This window comes from Amphiura filiformis, chromosome 15 (genome assembly GCF_039555335.1).
Source record: "Amphiura filiformis chromosome 15, Afil_fr2py, whole genome shotgun sequence".
Taxonomy (NCBI): domain Eukaryota; kingdom Metazoa; phylum Echinodermata; class Ophiuroidea; order Amphilepidida; family Amphiuridae; genus Amphiura; species Amphiura filiformis.
The window spans coordinates 57577651-57597066 of NC_092642.1; the positions used below are offsets into that span (position 1 = coordinate 57577651).

At 37.0% G+C, this 19416-nt stretch overlaps 1 protein-coding gene across 2 annotated transcripts; it reads right to left on the reverse strand.

Moving 5' to 3' along the window:
• Window positions 1–6687: 6687 nt before the first annotated feature.
• Window positions 6688–19050, reverse strand: LOC140171874 (WD repeat-containing protein 41-like). 2 transcript variants are annotated; one of them, XM_072195213.1, is made up of 10 exons: window positions 18913–19002; window positions 14157–14239; window positions 12961–13070; window positions 11577–11829; window positions 10496–10604; window positions 9770–9955; window positions 9105–9253; window positions 8510–8634; window positions 7945–8079; window positions 6688–6921 (listed from the first exon to the last, which is right to left on the reverse strand). In XM_072195213.1, exons 1-10 carry the CDS (start codon window positions 18935–18937, stop codon window positions 6738–6740), a joined length of 1359 nt encoding a protein of 452 aa, XP_072051314.1. In that variant the 5' UTR covers window positions 18938–19002; the 3' UTR covers window positions 6688–6737. The 2 variants fall into 2 exon arrangements, with proteins under 2 accessions (XP_072051314.1, XP_072051315.1); XM_072195214.1 differs by having other exon boundaries at window positions 6695–6921; window positions 18945–19050.
• Between the last annotated feature and the right edge of the window lie 366 nt (window positions 19051–19416).

Below are 19416 nucleotides of genomic sequence, written 5' to 3' on the forward strand. Positions count from 1 at the left end.
TTTTTCTTCAAAAACACCACTGTTAAATAAACCATCCTTCTTTCTATGTTATACTATGATCAGTGTTGCCAAAACTTTTCAGTGTCAAGGCGCGGCGCATTGACTCGCCAGGCCGCGGTAAAGGATTCTCAAGTAGCCCAATTTTTAAGCTTCAAAAAAGCGCCTAATACCGGATATTTGGGCGGATTTACCCAATTTAGAACATAAAACACCCAATTGGGCGGAAAAGCACTTGACTTTGAAACTTCCGGTACTTACTGGGAAGTTACTGACCGATCAATAAATGGTCACAAAACCCATTGTAATTTCAATTTGGAGCTTCAAAGACTCAAAACCTTTATAAATCGGCTAAATTGAAAGGAAAATACATCAAATTAGTGCCGCGGCCTGAGACTGGCAAAAGTAGCCCAATTTTAGACAAGGAGCGGCATGCTTTTTTGAGTAGCGGCAAGTGATCGCCAAGTAGCCCAATTGTGCGCCTAAGGCGCGGCGTTGGCATCACTGAGTATGATAAGCATTCCTCCGACACAAGGCAGCCATTGCACACACAATATGACATTGTTGCATTCACATAAAGCTGCCATTTACACAAGTAGATATATAATGCAGCCTGTATGTGTTATTTACAGAATTTTCTGTGGTGCTTAAACAGTATCTTCCCCTTATAGACAACATGGATTGTTTTTGAAGAATCGATACTTTTGTTGCATCTTCCCCTTTTTGTTTTGTTTGTGGTTTAGATTGAAGTTGCATTCAGTGCCATATGAGGGGTGGGGTTGTTTTACTCCTCCCCCCCCTTTATAACTGACCCCTGGTATGCCCTTGCTTGAGGGTATAATACCATATTTCATGGAGCTCAGTAGATTTATTAAATTCCCAATAAAAACTGTAAACTTGAGTGAGTGCATTGTTACCTTTCTGGCAAATCAGTAAAGCCTATAAGGTTGAATGTCAAATAATAATCTATTCACATATTTGAATTATACATTTTTTGTAATTTTTCATACAGAAACAGTTTTGCAAAACAGCGAGATGTTGCCAGATATTGTGTAAGAGATTTACGATGTAAAGGATAGAATTGCCTTAAAAGTTAACCATTCCAAAAATCATGTGTCAGTCAGTAAATCAGAAATGCATAAATGTTTGTTATGCTATTTTTGTATGAATTATATGCATTTTAAACTGAATAAAGCACTCAAAACATGGATATTTTACATATTTGGCACAAATTTTAATATCATTATGCATAGCCACATTTAACAGTATTCAATATATTATTAAACAGCTTCAGCTGTATATAGACGACTTGTTTTACATGTACAAAATATGTTTTCTGTACAAGAGATGTTCTGTAATTTATACACTTATATTTCATGTAAGATAGGTAATGTTTTAATGTAACCTTTCCAAGGAGAAATACTGCTTGAGTGCAGCATAATGGTTATATTCACTCGGTCGGACATCTGGGAACATTGTCCCCTTTGCACAAGCGTGCGCATAGCAACCAGCTCAAGAAAGGGGAACTGAACATGCGCTGCACATGCGCACACTGGTTTTACAAGGCTATTTCCCCTTTGTAACGTCAGCCCGACCAAGAGAATCCTAAAAACTGCACAAAAAGTAACACAGCTGTTAAAAATATGCTTCAGAACTATTTAATCCTATTCACAATATTGTAAGATAGACCGAAGGGTGGTTTTAAACACACAGTTTAATATCCAATACGTCCAATGTCGTTAAATGTTCGCAACACAGTAGTGATTTTAAACAAAAAAACATAAATTCAAAAGTTGCCGTTATTTGTATTGATTTGAATTCAGTGTGAAGATAATGGTGTATTTTATATGCCACAATGCTTTCGTAATAACCACTGCTCGCTGAAAACGGCAACTTTTAAATTCAGGTCTTTTTCTTCAAAAACACCACTGTTGCTTAAATGAACCATCCTCCTTTCTATGTTATAATATTGTGAATACGATTAATAGTTCTGAAACCATAGGTGTATTTATAATGTTCACGTTACTTTTGGTGAGGTCTTTATTAAGCTGTCTCTACCACAGTACCATTTTTGATGATATCGTCATGATTTTACGTAATGCTGAATAACAATCGCATGTGATTTACATGATCGCTGAAAACAAGTAGCAGCCAAGGCAAAAACCGGGTAACATTTTATTATTTATAAAAATGTAATGCCACCCTCTGTTGATTGTACAAAAGGGATATGGATGCTTTATAGGGCAATATGTGGTAATCACAACATACATCTGGTTTTATCGGCAAAGTGATGCATCATGTAAACACCAAATCGCTACCACCTAACTTGCACTTACTGAACATACAAGTTCAAGTCTCTTGATTTGAACAAACACTACCAATGTATGATTGCTGGTTTTTGTCTTTCAATAATTTGTTTGCAACTGCTAGTATGGACTTAAAGGCCCATTCAGTGATTTGCTGACCCGGACGATCGTAAAAATCAAGAAAATTCAGATTTTGGTACTTTTGTCATTGTCATAAATGTGTTAACATAGCCTGTTAGTGGTTCAGCCGAAAGCTGTGTATTTAAGACAAAAATAAGGAATTTATATGAATCTGTAATTTAGATACTGACAGTATCTAAATTAGCTACATGTATTTGAATGGGGCTTCAACTTCTTCAATACTGTTGTTTTCTTTGTTTTTTTCCCAAATTTTTCATTTCAAAAATACCAAATGACAATTTGGATAACTTATCCTTCACATTGAAAGCAATTTATGAACAATTTTTTTTACACTTTCACTGGGATCACTGAATGGGTCTTTAACTGTGACCATAATACAACCATAGAATCAAACAGGAATATAATGTTATGAAAACACGCCTTTAGCATGCCACCCATGAAGGGGAAGCAGTTTGAACCGTTTTGCCATGCACCTGTAAAATGATCTGCGCCAAGTATTACATCTGCCAACCTTGCAACAGGCATAAGTCATCAAAAACTTGTATTTTATCATTAATGTTATTTATACAAGCAGCAAATTATTACGACTTGTTTGCTGTTGATAAAGATCTCATTGCGCTGAAATTCTCTAGCGTAACAGATATTTTAAATTGGATGAAGTGTTACATTGTTTTATTTAGATACTTTCATTTCATGAACAAGCTGCCCAATTAATATCAAGATAGAAAATCTGCAAGGTTTATGTAACATTTATTGGTTACTCATAAGAGAGTACCCACAGTTGAGGTTACTCACAGTGAGCATACTTAGTATGTGTTCATACTCGGTATGCAGTGAGTTTACTCACAAGGAGCATACTCTGCATTTACATGCAGAGAGTTCAGTCTACATCTCTGCATTTACTCGCAATTATGTTTACTCACAGGGAGCATAGCAAATCAGATATGGCATGTTTCCATGTGAGGGCAGATTTACTGTCAGGAGTTTACTCAGTAATAACCAGTAATTACAGTTTACTAATTTGATTATAACAATGATTTAGTCTAGTGTATCCTTTATGTAAGCATAAAGAAATGTAGCTTATTGTCAGACTTGATTACACAGCTGTAGAATCTATCTTGATACTTGGATAACATGATTACATGGAGGTGATTCCTAATAAAAGTCTTATACTTTCTTATAGCAGCAGTCATACACTATAACACTATGGGCTTCCCAAACTGTGAGTCACAATCATTTCAGGGAGTTGTGGACCTTGACTGAAAAGGGGAAAGAAAAGGATATAAAAATAAAAGGAGGAGAAATGATGTGTAATTAAAAATAGACACCTCCTTAAAGAGGAAATTGCTGAAGTCCCCTTTAGTTTCAGTCTCTCATCACAGTACATCAAAGTGCATGGTACCAATACTGGAAGTCAGTTCAGACCCAAGATATCCAGTTTCCACACCAATTTTGACAGACTTTGTACAAGTAAGTAGGCATACACATCACATTAGTTTCCATAACAACATGTTTTGCTGTGGGTTTTGCCGTATTTTTCACATGAAATTTGGGTCTTGGGGGAAAGTTTGAGAAGCCCTGCATAATACTATCTCCTACCTCATTATGTATAGTTTATCGCCATACCTTGGGTAAAAATAGAACTATATAAAAAAATAATTTTATTTGCTACAAGCAAGATAAGACTGGTATTACTAAACAAAAACCTCTTACTTCTTTGAAAACTAGTTTATTAGCAAAGAAGTCTGTTGTTTTTCACTGAAAATAAAATGATATTTGAATGAAGATGAACTTTATTCACAATTTATGTCAATAAAACAGATTATAAATTTATTTAAAATTTTATATTAGAACAAACTAAGAACAAAAACATACCGGTAATTTGTATTGTGGCAAGTGTAAATCTGTCTCCCCGTTTTTTGAATATAGACATTTAATTCATCTCCTTGGAATATAGCCATTTAGAGTGTTTCTAGTATATTTTTTTGTTATTTTTGTGAATCAGAATGTATCTATATTAAATATGACAATGGGAAGAAGTAATGAGCTCATTAGCTTATTATATCTGTACTTTGCAGCCATAGAAGAAATAAATGTATCAATTCTAAGATGTGTGTTTGAAGCATTTTTATTTATTGTTTGACATCTTTGGCAGACTGCTGAATGTCGATTCTATTCTTTGCTAAACTCATATTATGCATGAATTCTCTTTAATTAGGGAACAAGGCATCTCTGGTAGAGAGCAGCATCTTAATAATTTATCAGTGATTCGGCATGATAAGCGAGTGAAAGAGGCCAGCATACAGGGGTAGAGGTAGTCATTGTGACGTCAACGCCGCCATCTTGTGGGTACAGAGTGCCTTGCTGCTAAGATCACCGCGTTGACGCTTGACTGAAGAGGTGCGTCACGCGCTGCGACTTCTGCGTAATCGGGGGCGTAATGTCTAACGCATGACATGCAGAACGGCAGTACCCACAAGATGGCGGATCCCGCGGAAAAGGCTGACGGCCTCTATAGTGCAGTGCCATGCAGATGCCACCTGATCCCCAATAAGCCCTTTCGCAATTTCGAAAATTGCAACCGCGCATGCTCAGACATCGTCACACAGTTCTTCAACGAGAGATAAACACGAGGAGGCTGCAGTGCGTTTTCAATGCGGTGAACTGTGCCGTTTGCATAAAAACATCTTGTACTGGAATTATGCCGATTATTTTGTCTTTATTTCTTCATGATACATTGTATTTGATTAAATATATTGATATCATGAAGAAATAAAGACAAAATAAATGGCAAAATCCCAGTACAAGATGTTTTATGCAAACGCACAGTTCACCGCATTGAAATGTACAGTAGCCTCATCGTGTTTATCTCCAATGTTATCGGCAAATATTACCCATGATGCACCATGATCTGAAATTGCGAATGGGCTTATTCAAGAGAATTTATCCGTAACATGAATTTAGCAATGGGCTATTCCATTTAAAATCCACACTACCCCTGTGGAAGATTTAGCTGAAATCTTCCACAGAGGGAGTGTAAGTTTTGAATATAATAGATAATTGGGTAACTTCCATTTGATATACTCACTCCAGTTGCGGAAGATATAGGCAAAGCCATTATAAAGGGGGAGTATGGGTTTCAAAATGATTAACTCTGACCAATTACATTTGAAAAACTTACTCCCCCTATTGAAGGTATTTCCAAAATCTTCCACAGGGGTAGTGTGGATTTTAACTGGAATAGCCCAATGTAGATGAGGAGATAACATGTGTTATTATCTGTTCCAGCTTTGATGACACCTCTGTCACTTCAAAGAGGTATTGGAGTGATTTGATGAGACAGGTGCCTTGTTCAATTCTTAGCAAATCAATACGCCATTGATTGCAGATTTATTTGCTCCATTGTATTCACATCCACAAACCTTAGTATGAATGGAATTTGTCCAGGGTGATGTCATCATGAGGTGTCACTGTGGCTGGATCGTACGTATAATTGGGACTGGTTCCTTGATATGCTTGAGGTAACAACACATGACCACTGACTTTGATGAACCTTTTGCCCTACTTGTGTCAAGTTTTGGATGTACAGGCTATTACCAATTACAGAATGGTTTTTATAAGTGAACTTCGCTTGGCCTCAACATGAACACCACCAATACATGAAGGTTCCCATAGTGTAGTTATGACATAAGTTTGGTTGCAATAGGATTTGATCCATTCATAAACCAAATACAAAGCAAAAGTCAAACATAATGGTTCCTAGACACTCACGCTGTCTGCCATAAGGACTCCTTCAGACAGTGCACCCATATCATAGTCCCTCTGGAAATTGCAATGCTTCTCTTATCCATTCATTTCTCCTAGCTGACTGCAGCAACCCGTCCTGAAATGAAAATAGTTGTGGTGATGATATTGAAATCTAGTTGGATCTTAACTAAAGTTGTCCCTGCACACGCAGCAAAAATACTTGCAGAATTCAAAACCTCGACACATATGCCACTGTTTTTCAATAACAATTGTTGGCTGAACAATATTATAGCTTGAATTGAATTCCAAACTCCACACATTTACACCCTTTACCTTTTAAACAACACATTCCACTTTTTCGTAACTAAAACCAATCTTCAACACTTTCATGACCTGGTGACCTTTTAATGGATTTGCCATGCCCAAATCAAAATTCCATGACATTTACATGCCTTCTGCCATTAAACAAAAAAAATCCAGACTTTTCCCAACTCTGTGGAAGCCCTGTCTACTTGGTTACACTTTTATATTTTTGTATGTTTTGGTTCATCTACTTGCCTTCCACAAAATGACCAGTCCATCGGCCACACCACAACTGACCATTCCTTCGTCCCTGAAGTCCAATACCATTCGTACTGCTCCAGAATGAGCCACACACTCACCAAGCAAATGCAGAGATGGTCCTTCTTTTGGATGATGCTTGGAGTCCACGCTAGCAGGATGAATAGTACTGGAAAAAGAAAACAAATTAGCACAATTAAATTTGGAGGTTTTTGTTTTGAGCTAGTCCAGCATCATTCTTAATAGCAGAGAGTAAGGGCTAGTATGATGTTTGCTGCTGGTACATGTAAACTGTATGAATGCATCCTACAATGTAGAATGTAGTATTCATTTTACATGTATTGGTTGCAAAGGGCATGCAAAATATCAACTTACATACAACTAGCCCTGATATATGCATTTGGACAACAATACCTTCATTGTGAAGGGTATATCATACCAACAGTCACAGTGTGCGATTTAAAAATTGCTAGTGATCAAATACTGGTCGCGTTGCCATAATCAAAATCAAACATGACCGACTCAAGTGCCTTCAGTGCGCCAATTACAGGATTCAGTTTTTGCCAGCAAAAACCTGTTTTCCTGCCCGTAGCCAGGATTATTGGGGGCAGGGTCTTAGCTAGCCACCCGTCTGGCCGTCATTTTAGACGGGGAGCTTGCCCCTGGGACGGGCAAAATTAATGCCTTTGACAGATGCTATATTATAAATTGTATGTTTTGAGAAGCTAATTGACCTTTTTAGTAGACAAGATTTGTAGAACAAGGCCACATTAGCATATATTTGAACTCTTTGAACCCCCAATGGGCTATAGACAGCTGGTAAATGTTTTAAAGGTCAAATTAGGACAGGCAATTTTATACAAATGACGGGCAACCCTCAATTTCTAGCTAAGACCCTGATTGGGGGTGGGGTGCGATGAGTTAAAAAGTGCACCTTATGAATTTTTCTTCAAAAAAGGGCTGATTTTCAATATATTTTTTTATAGAAAAAGTCAACTTTTCCTTTCCCAAGATAGACAGATTGGACCCCCCCCCCAACACCTGCTACAGCTCTGCTTTTCACTAGGGACTTGTTTGGGATATGTGTAACGCAATATTTCATAAATTCATATTATTCAACTGTCACTATTTTTCAAATGATATAAAATAGAAATTATGAATTAATGGGAAGAGAATATTGTATTACCACTACCTTGTTCCCAGTAGTTTCTCTAATGTGCTTTGGTTGGCTGGTTTCTCTGTGCTATGTTCCTGAGGTAGGCCTGCTTGAGGCTTGGCTCCCCATAATCGGATGGTCCCATCTTCTGAACTTGTGGCCAGAAACATACTGAAACAAACAATAGCATGAATAAATAAACCAGACTTTCATGTTATGGAGATAAACAAACAAAAGGTTTGATAACATCCTCCTATAAACGAATCTCCATTCCTTAAGCAGTTGCCCAGAGCAGTTGAAACCATCCCCCTTCCCTGAAACGCAAGTGTGAAATGTTAAAAATTCCAACCCAATAAGTCAACTTTGGGTAGATCCTTCATGTAATTATTTCGCATAAGCTAATCCTAATCATAACCCTAATCCTGACCCTAACCTTAACCCTAACCCTAATCCTAACCCTAAACTAACCCTAACCCTAATTTCGTGTATAATTACATGAAGGAGTAACCCAACTTGGACCAAAATATATTAACTAGTCGTTTACTAATGTAAGCAGACTTTTAAACCCTAACAAAATGACTTTGTTTGTTCCCTCCCTTACCTATCATATACCAGACATAGATGTAGAATTCTTGAGTAATGCGCCTTTTCTCTCTCAATTATTGTCTCTCCAGAGACGATATCATACAGACAGAAACCACAACCAATTGCAGCTAGCAGGTACTTCTACATTGCAACAACAAAGAGACGAATATCAAATTAATAACCATGAATATTTACTAATAAAAAGATTAGTATGGAGCCTATAAAACTTGTAGTTGTTGAGATCAGTTACGTAATAAAAATGGGGTTCAGCAAATTTTCTCAGATTATTTTTGTTGACTGTCTCTAACCCATATGACAACAGACAGCTAATCTGATACAGCAGAGGTAGGTGGACGGGACATACACAGATCAGAATAAAAATAAATTAAAGAGCAAAGAAAAAACTAAAAAGAAAGAAAAGAAAAGGAAAAAACTAAGATTAAAACAAATTACTATCACAGAGCCCTGAGGCTAATAATGTTACAATAAATCCCAACAAAATCCACTTATTCTGACACTAATCTTGCAGCTTAATCCTTATCCTGATCCCAATCGTAAGCCTAATAGTACCGCCTTTTTTTGGAGGATGGCACCCCTGTTATCTTCCGTACCTCTTTAATAAACATCATATGTTGCACACTGTAAGGATAGCCCTGCTTGTAATACTCCTTGACTGGGTGAAGTTCCTTGGATAAAGTCAACTTGTGTCTATTCCAAATCTTTATAGAACCATCTAATGAGGCTGTGCCAAAGAAATTCTCTGAAATCATGAAGAATAAGGGTTTTAAAAAAGATGTCAGTATTTTACAAGTCATTTTCTGCTCATACATACTCAACATTTGCTGACTGTACTTCATCAAAATAATAACAAATCTATCATTATGTAGCATTCTTCTTGTGATTTTCCTGACATTTTTCAATCAAACCATAATTATTTGATAAAGGTCATAAATACTCGGCAACAAGAAAGTTTGGTGACGTCATCAAAACCAGACAAGGGTGTTGCCGGTTCTAAAAACATCTAGAAACACCAGTACCAGAGTGAACAAGATTCCTGAAAGGAATTTAAATATTTCTGAGTGAGTAGTATCATTTTAATTGGATCTGAAAAAGAACGTTTATCAATCAAATGGACTATGAATGATCCTGATGAATCTGTTTCAAGAACAAACCACAATCACTAAGGAGCCAGGCATTAACATTGTTTTTGACCAGCACACATGCTCTTAGACAGCGTCAACATTCATGCATGACAACATATAATTTCAAAACTCACCTCCTACTAAAATCATGCATGTGATATTCTCTTTATGAATGGGTACAAGTTTCTTGAGCCGTTCTAGTTGATAGGTGGTACCCCCGTGCATGTCAGGTGCAGGGGTTATGATACATACTTCTAGTGTTGATCCTGAGGCGACTACTAGATGATCTTTGGTTATTACCAATATGTGGCTAATATCAGCTAGAAGAGAGAAGGAGAGAAATCATTGAGAAAAACATTAAATTTTCATAACCTCATGAATATAAATGTATGCAGCAAGTGCGATCCAATCAAAAGAATTTGTTAGCCTGAATGTGCATAGTCATTCAGATTTCTCAAAGACTCCTGTAACACGGTGCTCGTCACAGGAACAGGATATAATGGCATCTGTCCACACATACCTGTATGCACTAAATGTCATGGCAATGCACAACCCCTCCCCCGAAAAACACCTTGGCCCAAAATGAAACCCTCTGATTTCATACAATGACCTTAAAATAGACGATGCACAGTTATTATTGTCTAATCCAACATCCACAAATAAAAAACTAGACAAAACCTCAAAAATGTGCTTTAATAGAGCAGAATTGAGAATCCTATTTACCCAATTTAGTGTGCTGATTTCAAGCTGTATTGTGCTTTTATGACCTTTACAATGATCCAGTAATATATAGAGGGTAAAAAATTGAAACAATTATGCAAAATATCACACCAAAGATATTTTTTAATTTCAAATTTTACCTTCTTCACTAAGTTTAAGCGTGTTCAACAGCTGACCTTCCAGATTCCACAGGCATAGTTCAATTCCACCAGAGCAAAATAATTCTAATTCTTCTAAACATGATAATACCTGAAAATTAAGGTGAATAAATACAATGTTTATTCCCACATGCAATTTAGTTACAGGTGTGACAGGGAGGGAGGGATCAGCCTGGCAACAAAACTTATTAAAATGCTACATTTATTGCTTCATCGAACATCTGGATTGCTCCTTCAAAGATAATGGCATGGTTTTATTTATTTATTTATTTATTTCTTATTTAACCTGGGGTGACCAATCAATGCACTGGCACTGTTCTCCCTTGGTTCCCAGGACTTCCCATCACCATCATGTACATATTCAATGTGGTCAAGTCATTGAATCAAGTGAGTTGCCTTATGACTTGTTAAACACTTAATGTACATGTACTGGTAGGATTAAAATGATTCTTTATATGTTAAGATTTGCAACTGGAACTTCTGGCTCTTATGTTATTTGGAACTCTTGACCAACTATTTTATGCTTTGGTGCCAACAGTTTAGTTACTTTTAAAGCTCAGTTTGTAAGAGCATATGGTCCAGATTGAAATCCAGAGATTCTAGGTTCAAAGATGTATTATTGAATTAATTCCCTGTCAATGACTATTTTTCCATTCCTAAAAAGTAATACCATAAATCTGTATGCATGTACTTTAAGTTTTCAAGTTTTAAAAAACAATAACTGAGAACTGTGAAAACAATAATTACTGCTTTTCTCTTCTCTATTTGTTAGAATTAATCAATATCCTTTCAATATCATTTCTAATTAATGTTTGGAATCTTGGACCAATATAAATCTACTATCAATAATACCACATCCAACAGTGCCCATGTGATAATTGGTGGCTGAAGAAAGTCGAGCGAATTTCAGGTATTTTAGCTGTTTAGAGAACAAAGAATTGTTAGAATATAATCTATTATGCTTCATGGTCCTTGACAGTGCAGTGTTAAGAGTGAGTGTCCTAGAAATCAAGAGGTCTGGGGTTCAAATCCCAATCCCTGATGATACACATCTGTAACTTGCCTTTATTGCACTATTATGTTGAGATATCCTCATACATTCTCCTGTGTTGGCATTCCACATGCAAATCTTTTTATCTGATGATCCGGTCAAAAATCGTTCCTCTCTGTCCTCATAGTAATCTGGGTATTTGTAGACTGGTGGCAGCAGACATGCGCAGGTTATTGGCAATGTATGCGTGGACAGAGTGAAAAGCTTGCGACCTAGCTTCACATCCCAGATGATGATAGTGTTATCATCACCAGCGGAAGCAAACCTAAAAAATAAACACAGGCACAAAAAAATGTTAAACACATTCAATTCAACAATATTATTACCATATACAAGCTATATTAACTTATTTTGTAATTTTTGGTCCTTGCCAATAAGGCTATACTCCTCTGTTCGATGAAATTTGAAATGTTTAGCAAACTTAGACAGAAGACATTTCTTTATGATTTGTATAAAAAACAAATTTAAAATTCATCATATCTTAAAATAAAAATTAAAACCTCAAGTGTAATTTGTTGTATTTCAAGATAAAGAGATTGTGATTTTTAAATCACAATCTCTTTATCTTGAAATACTTCTTCCCTAATTATAAATGTACATATGATCCGGCAAGGGCTGATTTCAACCATTATAGCATTTGCTAAGAACTGGGCTGCTTTTGTAAAGAGAAAATTATGTTATCCTATTCAAAACAACTTTGTGGCATTTGTACATATCTATATGGGACCCGGGGGGGTCACTCCCATTGTGGCCTGTACACCATCCGCGATAATCGACTTTTGAAAAGCACCCTAAACAAGGATTCAACCCTTGGCTAAAACAATACCCTAAACAGGGATTTTATTCCTTGCATCAAATTTCATACCCTAAATTTCATTTTCGCCTATTAGCAATTGCAATTTTGCTACCCTTTTTTCCCATTTTTCACGCTTTTTTGACACCCTAAACACGATGCAGCAGTATCGTTCCTACCCACGAAAAACTACCCTTTTTACGCGTTTTCATTATCGCGGATGGTGTACAGGCCACAATGGGAGTGACCCCCCGGGGATATGGGAGTGGTATTTAGTTGCTATATATTGTACAAGATTAACTTTTTTCTTATTTCTCACAAATGATTGCTTACCGAGAGGAAGCTTTCATCCAGAATTCTTTTGGATGCCTTCAGCCCCAATATCTGGCATGTGGGGGCGCTTGTGTACATATTGTACGAGTTATCACCAGAGTAATTTGGGAGTTTGCAATGTCATCCACCAATGCTTACATCTATGTGTCACATATGCCACATAAATCAATTAAAATCATGATACACTGATTTTGAATTGATTTCACTGGGATAAAGTATAGTAAAGGTTGTTGTAAGATTTTGCAACATTTCACTTATCAATTGCCCTACCTGGTGGAGTCAATTGACAGTAGTATCCTGACTATGTCTGAGTGATCAGCAAGGAGCTGTATCTCTGTGTAGGGGTTGTGTATCTGGTCATCTTGAATGGTCTCCACTTCCTGTCATCAATATATAATGAAATCAAATACAAGCTTAGGGCATCAGATAAATGAGACAAAATAACCCCACAATTATCTGGAGATTTGGAAATGCTTTGATCACCTTGTCAAGTCCCTATAGATTTAATGTTGTCCCAGTCAATCTGGTGTTAATCAGGCTCAGTACATGGAGCCAAGGGAAAAATAAGCAGGCTCTTGGACTCTGACCGGTTACGCGGTTACCATGAAATAGCTCCCAGTTAACCTCGATCTTGTTTAACATGACTGGAAGCTACTTTTAAATTGAACCCCTTTCCTGGTTAAAAAGTCTCAATATCTTTATCGCATATGCATGAAGCAGTGTTTTAACTCTTGATTGGTTATAAGTACCGTAACCACCTGGGTATAAGCCCACCTTCGGCTATAAGCCCACCCCCTATCTTTCAAAACATTCTGGGAACAAGGGTGCACTCAGGTATAAGCCCAGTACTAAATTTTGGCCAAGTTCTTAAATCAAATCAATGCTTTGTTCTCATATTTACGAACAAATAAAAAAAAATATCAGTTGAATTAACATTCCACTAAATTTAATGTTTGCTTAAACCTCATAAAGTCATTCAACTCATACTTTCTCAGACTTGCATCATTTATTTTTAGTCCTCTATATTATTTGTATCCTGCAAATTAGGAAGTATGTGTCATTTCATTTCTTCTTATTTAATTTCATCATAAGTATTACTTTCACCCAATCCTCAGCTGTGTTTTATTTTTAGAGTTCAATCCAGCTGCTTGGAAGCCTGGCTTGGTAGATAATATACATAAATGAATCCTATTTTGTCCATTCTAAACCATGATCTTGTTTTGTTATGATTTCACTTTTGAGATTTCATGGTATTTTTCAATCCTTTTTAAAGCTATTCCATGCAAGGGAATAAATAGCAGGTTGGAACTGCTCTACTTTTGTGAAAAAGTGGAGCCCGGTTCAGGTGGGAGCTACCGTAACCACTCGGGTATAAGCCCACCCCCTAGATGGCAGATTTCACTTCAAAAATGGGGGTGGGCTTATAGCCGGGGAAGGGCAAGTCCACAAAATGCAATTGTACTTACATGTTGTTTGCTCTTTTTAGGGGTTCCTTTATTTCTTCTAAAGACATTTTGCAGGCTTGCCATGCTTATATACTTGGTTAGAACTGTTGGAAAAATGTGGAAAAAAAAACCAACTCAAAATTAATAATCATCTGTAGCATTTAATGTATAAAACATACTACCGGTATTTGCTGTTTGAACATAACTTGTGTAATAAGAGATGGTGGTCCTGAGATGAGGGCATCAACAACTGGGACTATTAGGTCACTAACAGTCAACTTTGAGTTTCCCGTCACATAATTTCTGAAATCAAGTGAGTAACGTTTTCATTATTCATTATTCATTATTTTTCTGCCTTTCATTATATGACCAACACGCAGGTAAAATGTGTTGTTATTTGCCGCTCACTCACTTGAAGATGGATGTTTAGCCCAAATGAGATTCAAAATAGTATATTAAAAAGAGTCTGCAAGGTTGACAGCAAAATGTATGTTTTGATTTTGATTTTTCCACACAAAATAAAGGGATATTCATAATTTTTTTTGGCAAATGTAACCAGTTTTTATCTGTATTTTTTGGAAAATCACAATAATGAATTCAAGTGAGGGTCAGAAAATGAAGTGAGGGCGGATGACGGGAATCTCAAAATCGACTTTCAGTGGCCTTAAGGGGGTACTACACCCCTGGCCAATTTTATGCCTATTTTTGCATTTTTCTCAAAAATTATAGCACATTGGTGACAAGTAAGACATGTATATTAAAGGGGCGAGGACTACAACTGCTACACTGGAAATTTTATTTCAGCACAGACAACAGTTGTGGAGTTACAGTCAAAATTGAGGGAAAACCAATATTTGATCAATAAATCAATAACTACTTGCCTTGAGTTGCTGAATTGTCAGTGCAGTAGTTGTAGTCCTTGCCCCTATAATATACATATCTTACTTGTCACCAATGCGCTATAATTTTTAAGAAAATTGCAAAAATAGGCACAAAATTGGGCACGGGTGTAGTACCCCCTTAAAAACTAGTACTTAGTAGTATATACTACCAATGATCAATCATGGCAGATGACTGTGCAACCTGAATTTGAAGTCATAATCATTTATCATGTAATACAATCTGACCATGGAGGTATATTATACAAATATTTACTGCTCATGAGGGATCTGGTGGAATCTATTGGTCCCCGAGGTGTACTGGAGACCGTGAGCCTACTATTTCCCCGAGACCGCCTAGTTCCAGTAACTGTAACTCGTCATACCTAGAATTACAGTGCACTCCATTGATATCTATTCCACAAATCAGAAACATCACAATATGTGGGCTCATTTTGGGCTCTAAGGATGTAGCTGAGGAACTCTCTCAAGAACAGTTTGGGCATGCACTGATGATTTTAATCCCATTGTACCAGGGTTTGGGCGTGTGTGGATGATTTTAATCCCACTGTACTAGTCTATACTCACAAAGTTTTGGGTGGGTTCAAAATTCCCTGAGTTGGCAAAACCTGCAATCTTCATGGGAGTAATTTACTTAGTGCAAAAGTGGTCAAAATATTGCTCTGCAAAATGTCTTGATTTTCATGATTTGGATTTATCATATTGAGCAGCATTCTACTTGTGATGTTTCTACACTGTGTAGAGGGCGACGGTTCGCTATCTCTAAGGACCGCTATCTCTAAGGTTCACTATCCATAAGGTTCGTTATCACTAATTACGAAAAAGGTCCACTATACCTAAGGTTCGATATCACTAATTTTTAATAAGGTTCGGTATTTCTAAGGTTCGATATCACTAATTTTATATAAGGTTCACTATCTCTAATTTTAAATAAGGTCTGCTATCACTAATTTATTGAAGGTTCGCTATCTCTAAGGTTCGCTATCACTAATTTAAATAAGGTCCGCTATCTCTAATTTTAACAATCCCGGTAATAAGATAGTGGACCTTATTTAAGATTAGTGATAACGAACCTTAGGTATAGCGAACCTGAAATTATGAAATTAGTGATAGCGAACCTTAGAGATAGCGAACCTTAATTAATGAGGATAGCGAACCTTAAACAAAATTAGTGATAGCGAACCTTAGGTATAGCGGACTTTATTGCAATTAGTGATAGCGAACCTTGAGAGATAGCAAACCTTCAATAAATTAGTGATAGCGGACCTTATTCAAAATTAGTGATAGCGAACCTTATTTCAAATTAGTAATAGCGAACCTTATTCCAAATTAGCGATATCGAACCTTAGAAGTAGCGGACCTTTTTTTAGGTATAGCGAACCATTTTCTCTATTAGAGATAGCGGGATTCTGATCTCCATAGACTTAACACGTTAGTGATAGCGAACCTTAGAGATAGCGAACCTTAGAGATAGCGGTCCTTAGAGATAGCGGGATGTCACAGTGTAGAGAGGGTCTTAATACAGCATCTCTGAGGTAAAACTCCGGGGGGGGGGCACTCCAACTTTGGAGGTGACGCGTATGTAGGGCTGTTAAGACCCCCTTTTTCAGCATCGCTGTCACCCAAAGACCCCATATTTTTTTACGAACACATGCTCGCTCCGCGCTCTGTCACCCAAAGACCCCCTATTTTTCCATTTGATCTGTCACCCAAAGACCCTTATAAGTTCAATTTGAACAGCAACTTTCATTTATCACTGATTTTGTTACTTATTTTGAAAAAATAAAGAAATTTAAAGCCATTTAGAACTAGAAATTCGATTTTCGTGGTTTTTGTGGTGCTGTTTTGGTCTTACCCAAAGATTCCATTTAAAAAAAGGTCATGTTCTCACCCAATGACCCCATATTTTTTACATTTTGCTTTCACGAATGCCAAAAATCATGCTCTCACCCAATGACCCCATATTTTTTACATGTTGCTCTCACCGAATGCCCCTTAGTGCGAAAGCGCCAGCCCTACACCTATATCCATTTCAAATTAAAGTGCCCCCCCCCCCCCGGGTAAAACTGACAAATACAAGGTATATTTCTTGATGCTTGCATGAAGTTTGGATTTCTTAAACGTACAGTGCATCCCTATGTACCGCTGCAAGACTTCAGGTCCGTAGATGTCATTATGTTTATGATAAAGACTGAAGTCTTGCTGGCAGGACTAGAGACCGCCAGCCTGATTGAAGTGCTTTAATATAACAGTAAAATTTAACTTTTTATATTAAAACCGGGTCGACCCGGTTTTATTCAGAGTTCATCGATCGACTGCTTGCTAACATCTCCCGTGGATGTCAGCTTATGTGTACACACGTCGAGCGCAATGCTCCGTGCAGTATTACATGTTTAATCGGCGAGAGTAGTAGTACACATGTTGTAGGCGCTGGAATGAAATTGCAATTTTCTTTGTTAGATAGAGCTCTAGAGAAGACATACAACAAGTTCACCCATGGAGCGTGAGCTCTCTGGTTTATTAACATGGCCCCATAATAGATTATGCAGTAAGGGTATTGTGATGAAATTGGATGGGCTACATAAGGACTTTTTTCCTTCAACAAGAGCCCAAGAAGGTGTGTTCAAGGTGTGTTCAAGGTGTGAAGGTGTGTTATACCTCATTTATTTGGATCAAAAATAAAAGGGGATAATGTGATCAGTGAAAACAAACATTTAAATAGGAATTCTTTATGCAAATCACACATGAAGGCCTGACAATATCAATACTGTAAAGCTATTTAATTTCGCTAGTACTTATTTTCACTAATTGCCAATGACCACCATTTTTGTGGGTATTTAATTTTGCTAATCCAGCAATTTATGTGTACAATTCAATATAAAACTGTTCAATTTGCGGATATTTAATTTTGCGAATTAAGGGTTCTAGCGAAATTAAATCCCTAGCGAAATTAAGTGATTTTACACTTACAGTATATCACGCACAGGTTGTTTTATGTCAGTGTGTGGCTAGCACAGTTACACTTAAAAGGGCATTTCGTGATCCACAGCGTCATCCCCACTTTTCTCAAAAAAGTTGAGATTTTTATATCACTGGAAACCTCTGGCTACATAATGTTTATGTACAAAATATTTCTTGCAGATAAATTCGTTTAGCAAAGATATCGTGAAATTTGAATTTCGTTCTGGTGCACCAGAACGAAATTACAACGTATTGTCAATGGAGCAGTGTAATACACATAATCATGCATAACTCGCAAAGCGCAATGTCGGAATCAACTGAAATTTTGGGAATATGCTTTTTTCGTGGATATGTACTGAAAAATGTCATAAAAAGGGATGCTAGGTTCGGTCCTCGCACTCCGTGCATCCGCGGGTATTCATGCTTGTCGGTGAACTTTAAAAACATCTCCTTTTGCATCTCATTTCGCGAAGTTTTTAGGGGAAAATCACCCCTTTTTAACGATTTCGCGAATTATTTGCCCTTCGAAAATACCCCTATTTTCGCTAAAACACGAACGATATTTCTAATATGCCCTTTTCGGGGTAAAACGCGTAGGCTGCTCGACGAAAATGCCCTTTTTTTTTTCAATTTCGCGAACACGTGGTTTGAAAAAACACCCCTTTTTTGTGTGTTTCGCGAATCGCGTTTCTTCATCTGAAAACACCCCTTATTTCGCGAAATTTTCGACGAGCATGAATACCCGCGGATGCACGGAGTGCGGGGACCGGGATGCTAGGATCACGAAATACTCCTTTAAGTAATACAGTCCCGGGAATACAGTACATGACACATTGACACTGACAGGTTGACTTGACTTGAAAATTATTTCCAAATCAAATCAGACACACACACAGTAAAACTTATGGTAATCTCACTATTATTTCGACGAAACATGATCATCACCTACCTCTCACCAGGAAAGTTCAGGTATTGAAGGATGCACCAACATGACCAACAGACTTCGAACAGTGCACCAAGAGACAAGGACAAGGTTGCCTACTGTTTATTTATTTCCTGGGTCACATGTGTCATGTGTGCATGGTTCATAGGTCATTTTAATAGGTGGTGCTCCACGCTATACCTGCTCCGTCTTAAAATGCAAAATACGTTTACCAATAATAATTTGTAACCAGCAAAAATAGATAAATGGTTGATCTCAAAATAATAGAGGGGTTGATTAGGACTAGAAGTATGTCAAGTAATAAAACAAAATCTATAAAAATCACTGTAAAATTAGTTTGAAAGTATTTATTAGTAATATTAACATTATTATACTTGTTGTGAACAAAATAATATTTTAAAAGCTAGTTTGATTTGGTGACTTTTTTTAAAAGCATATAACATTAATTCGCATTCACCCCTCTTGAATATTCGTCAAC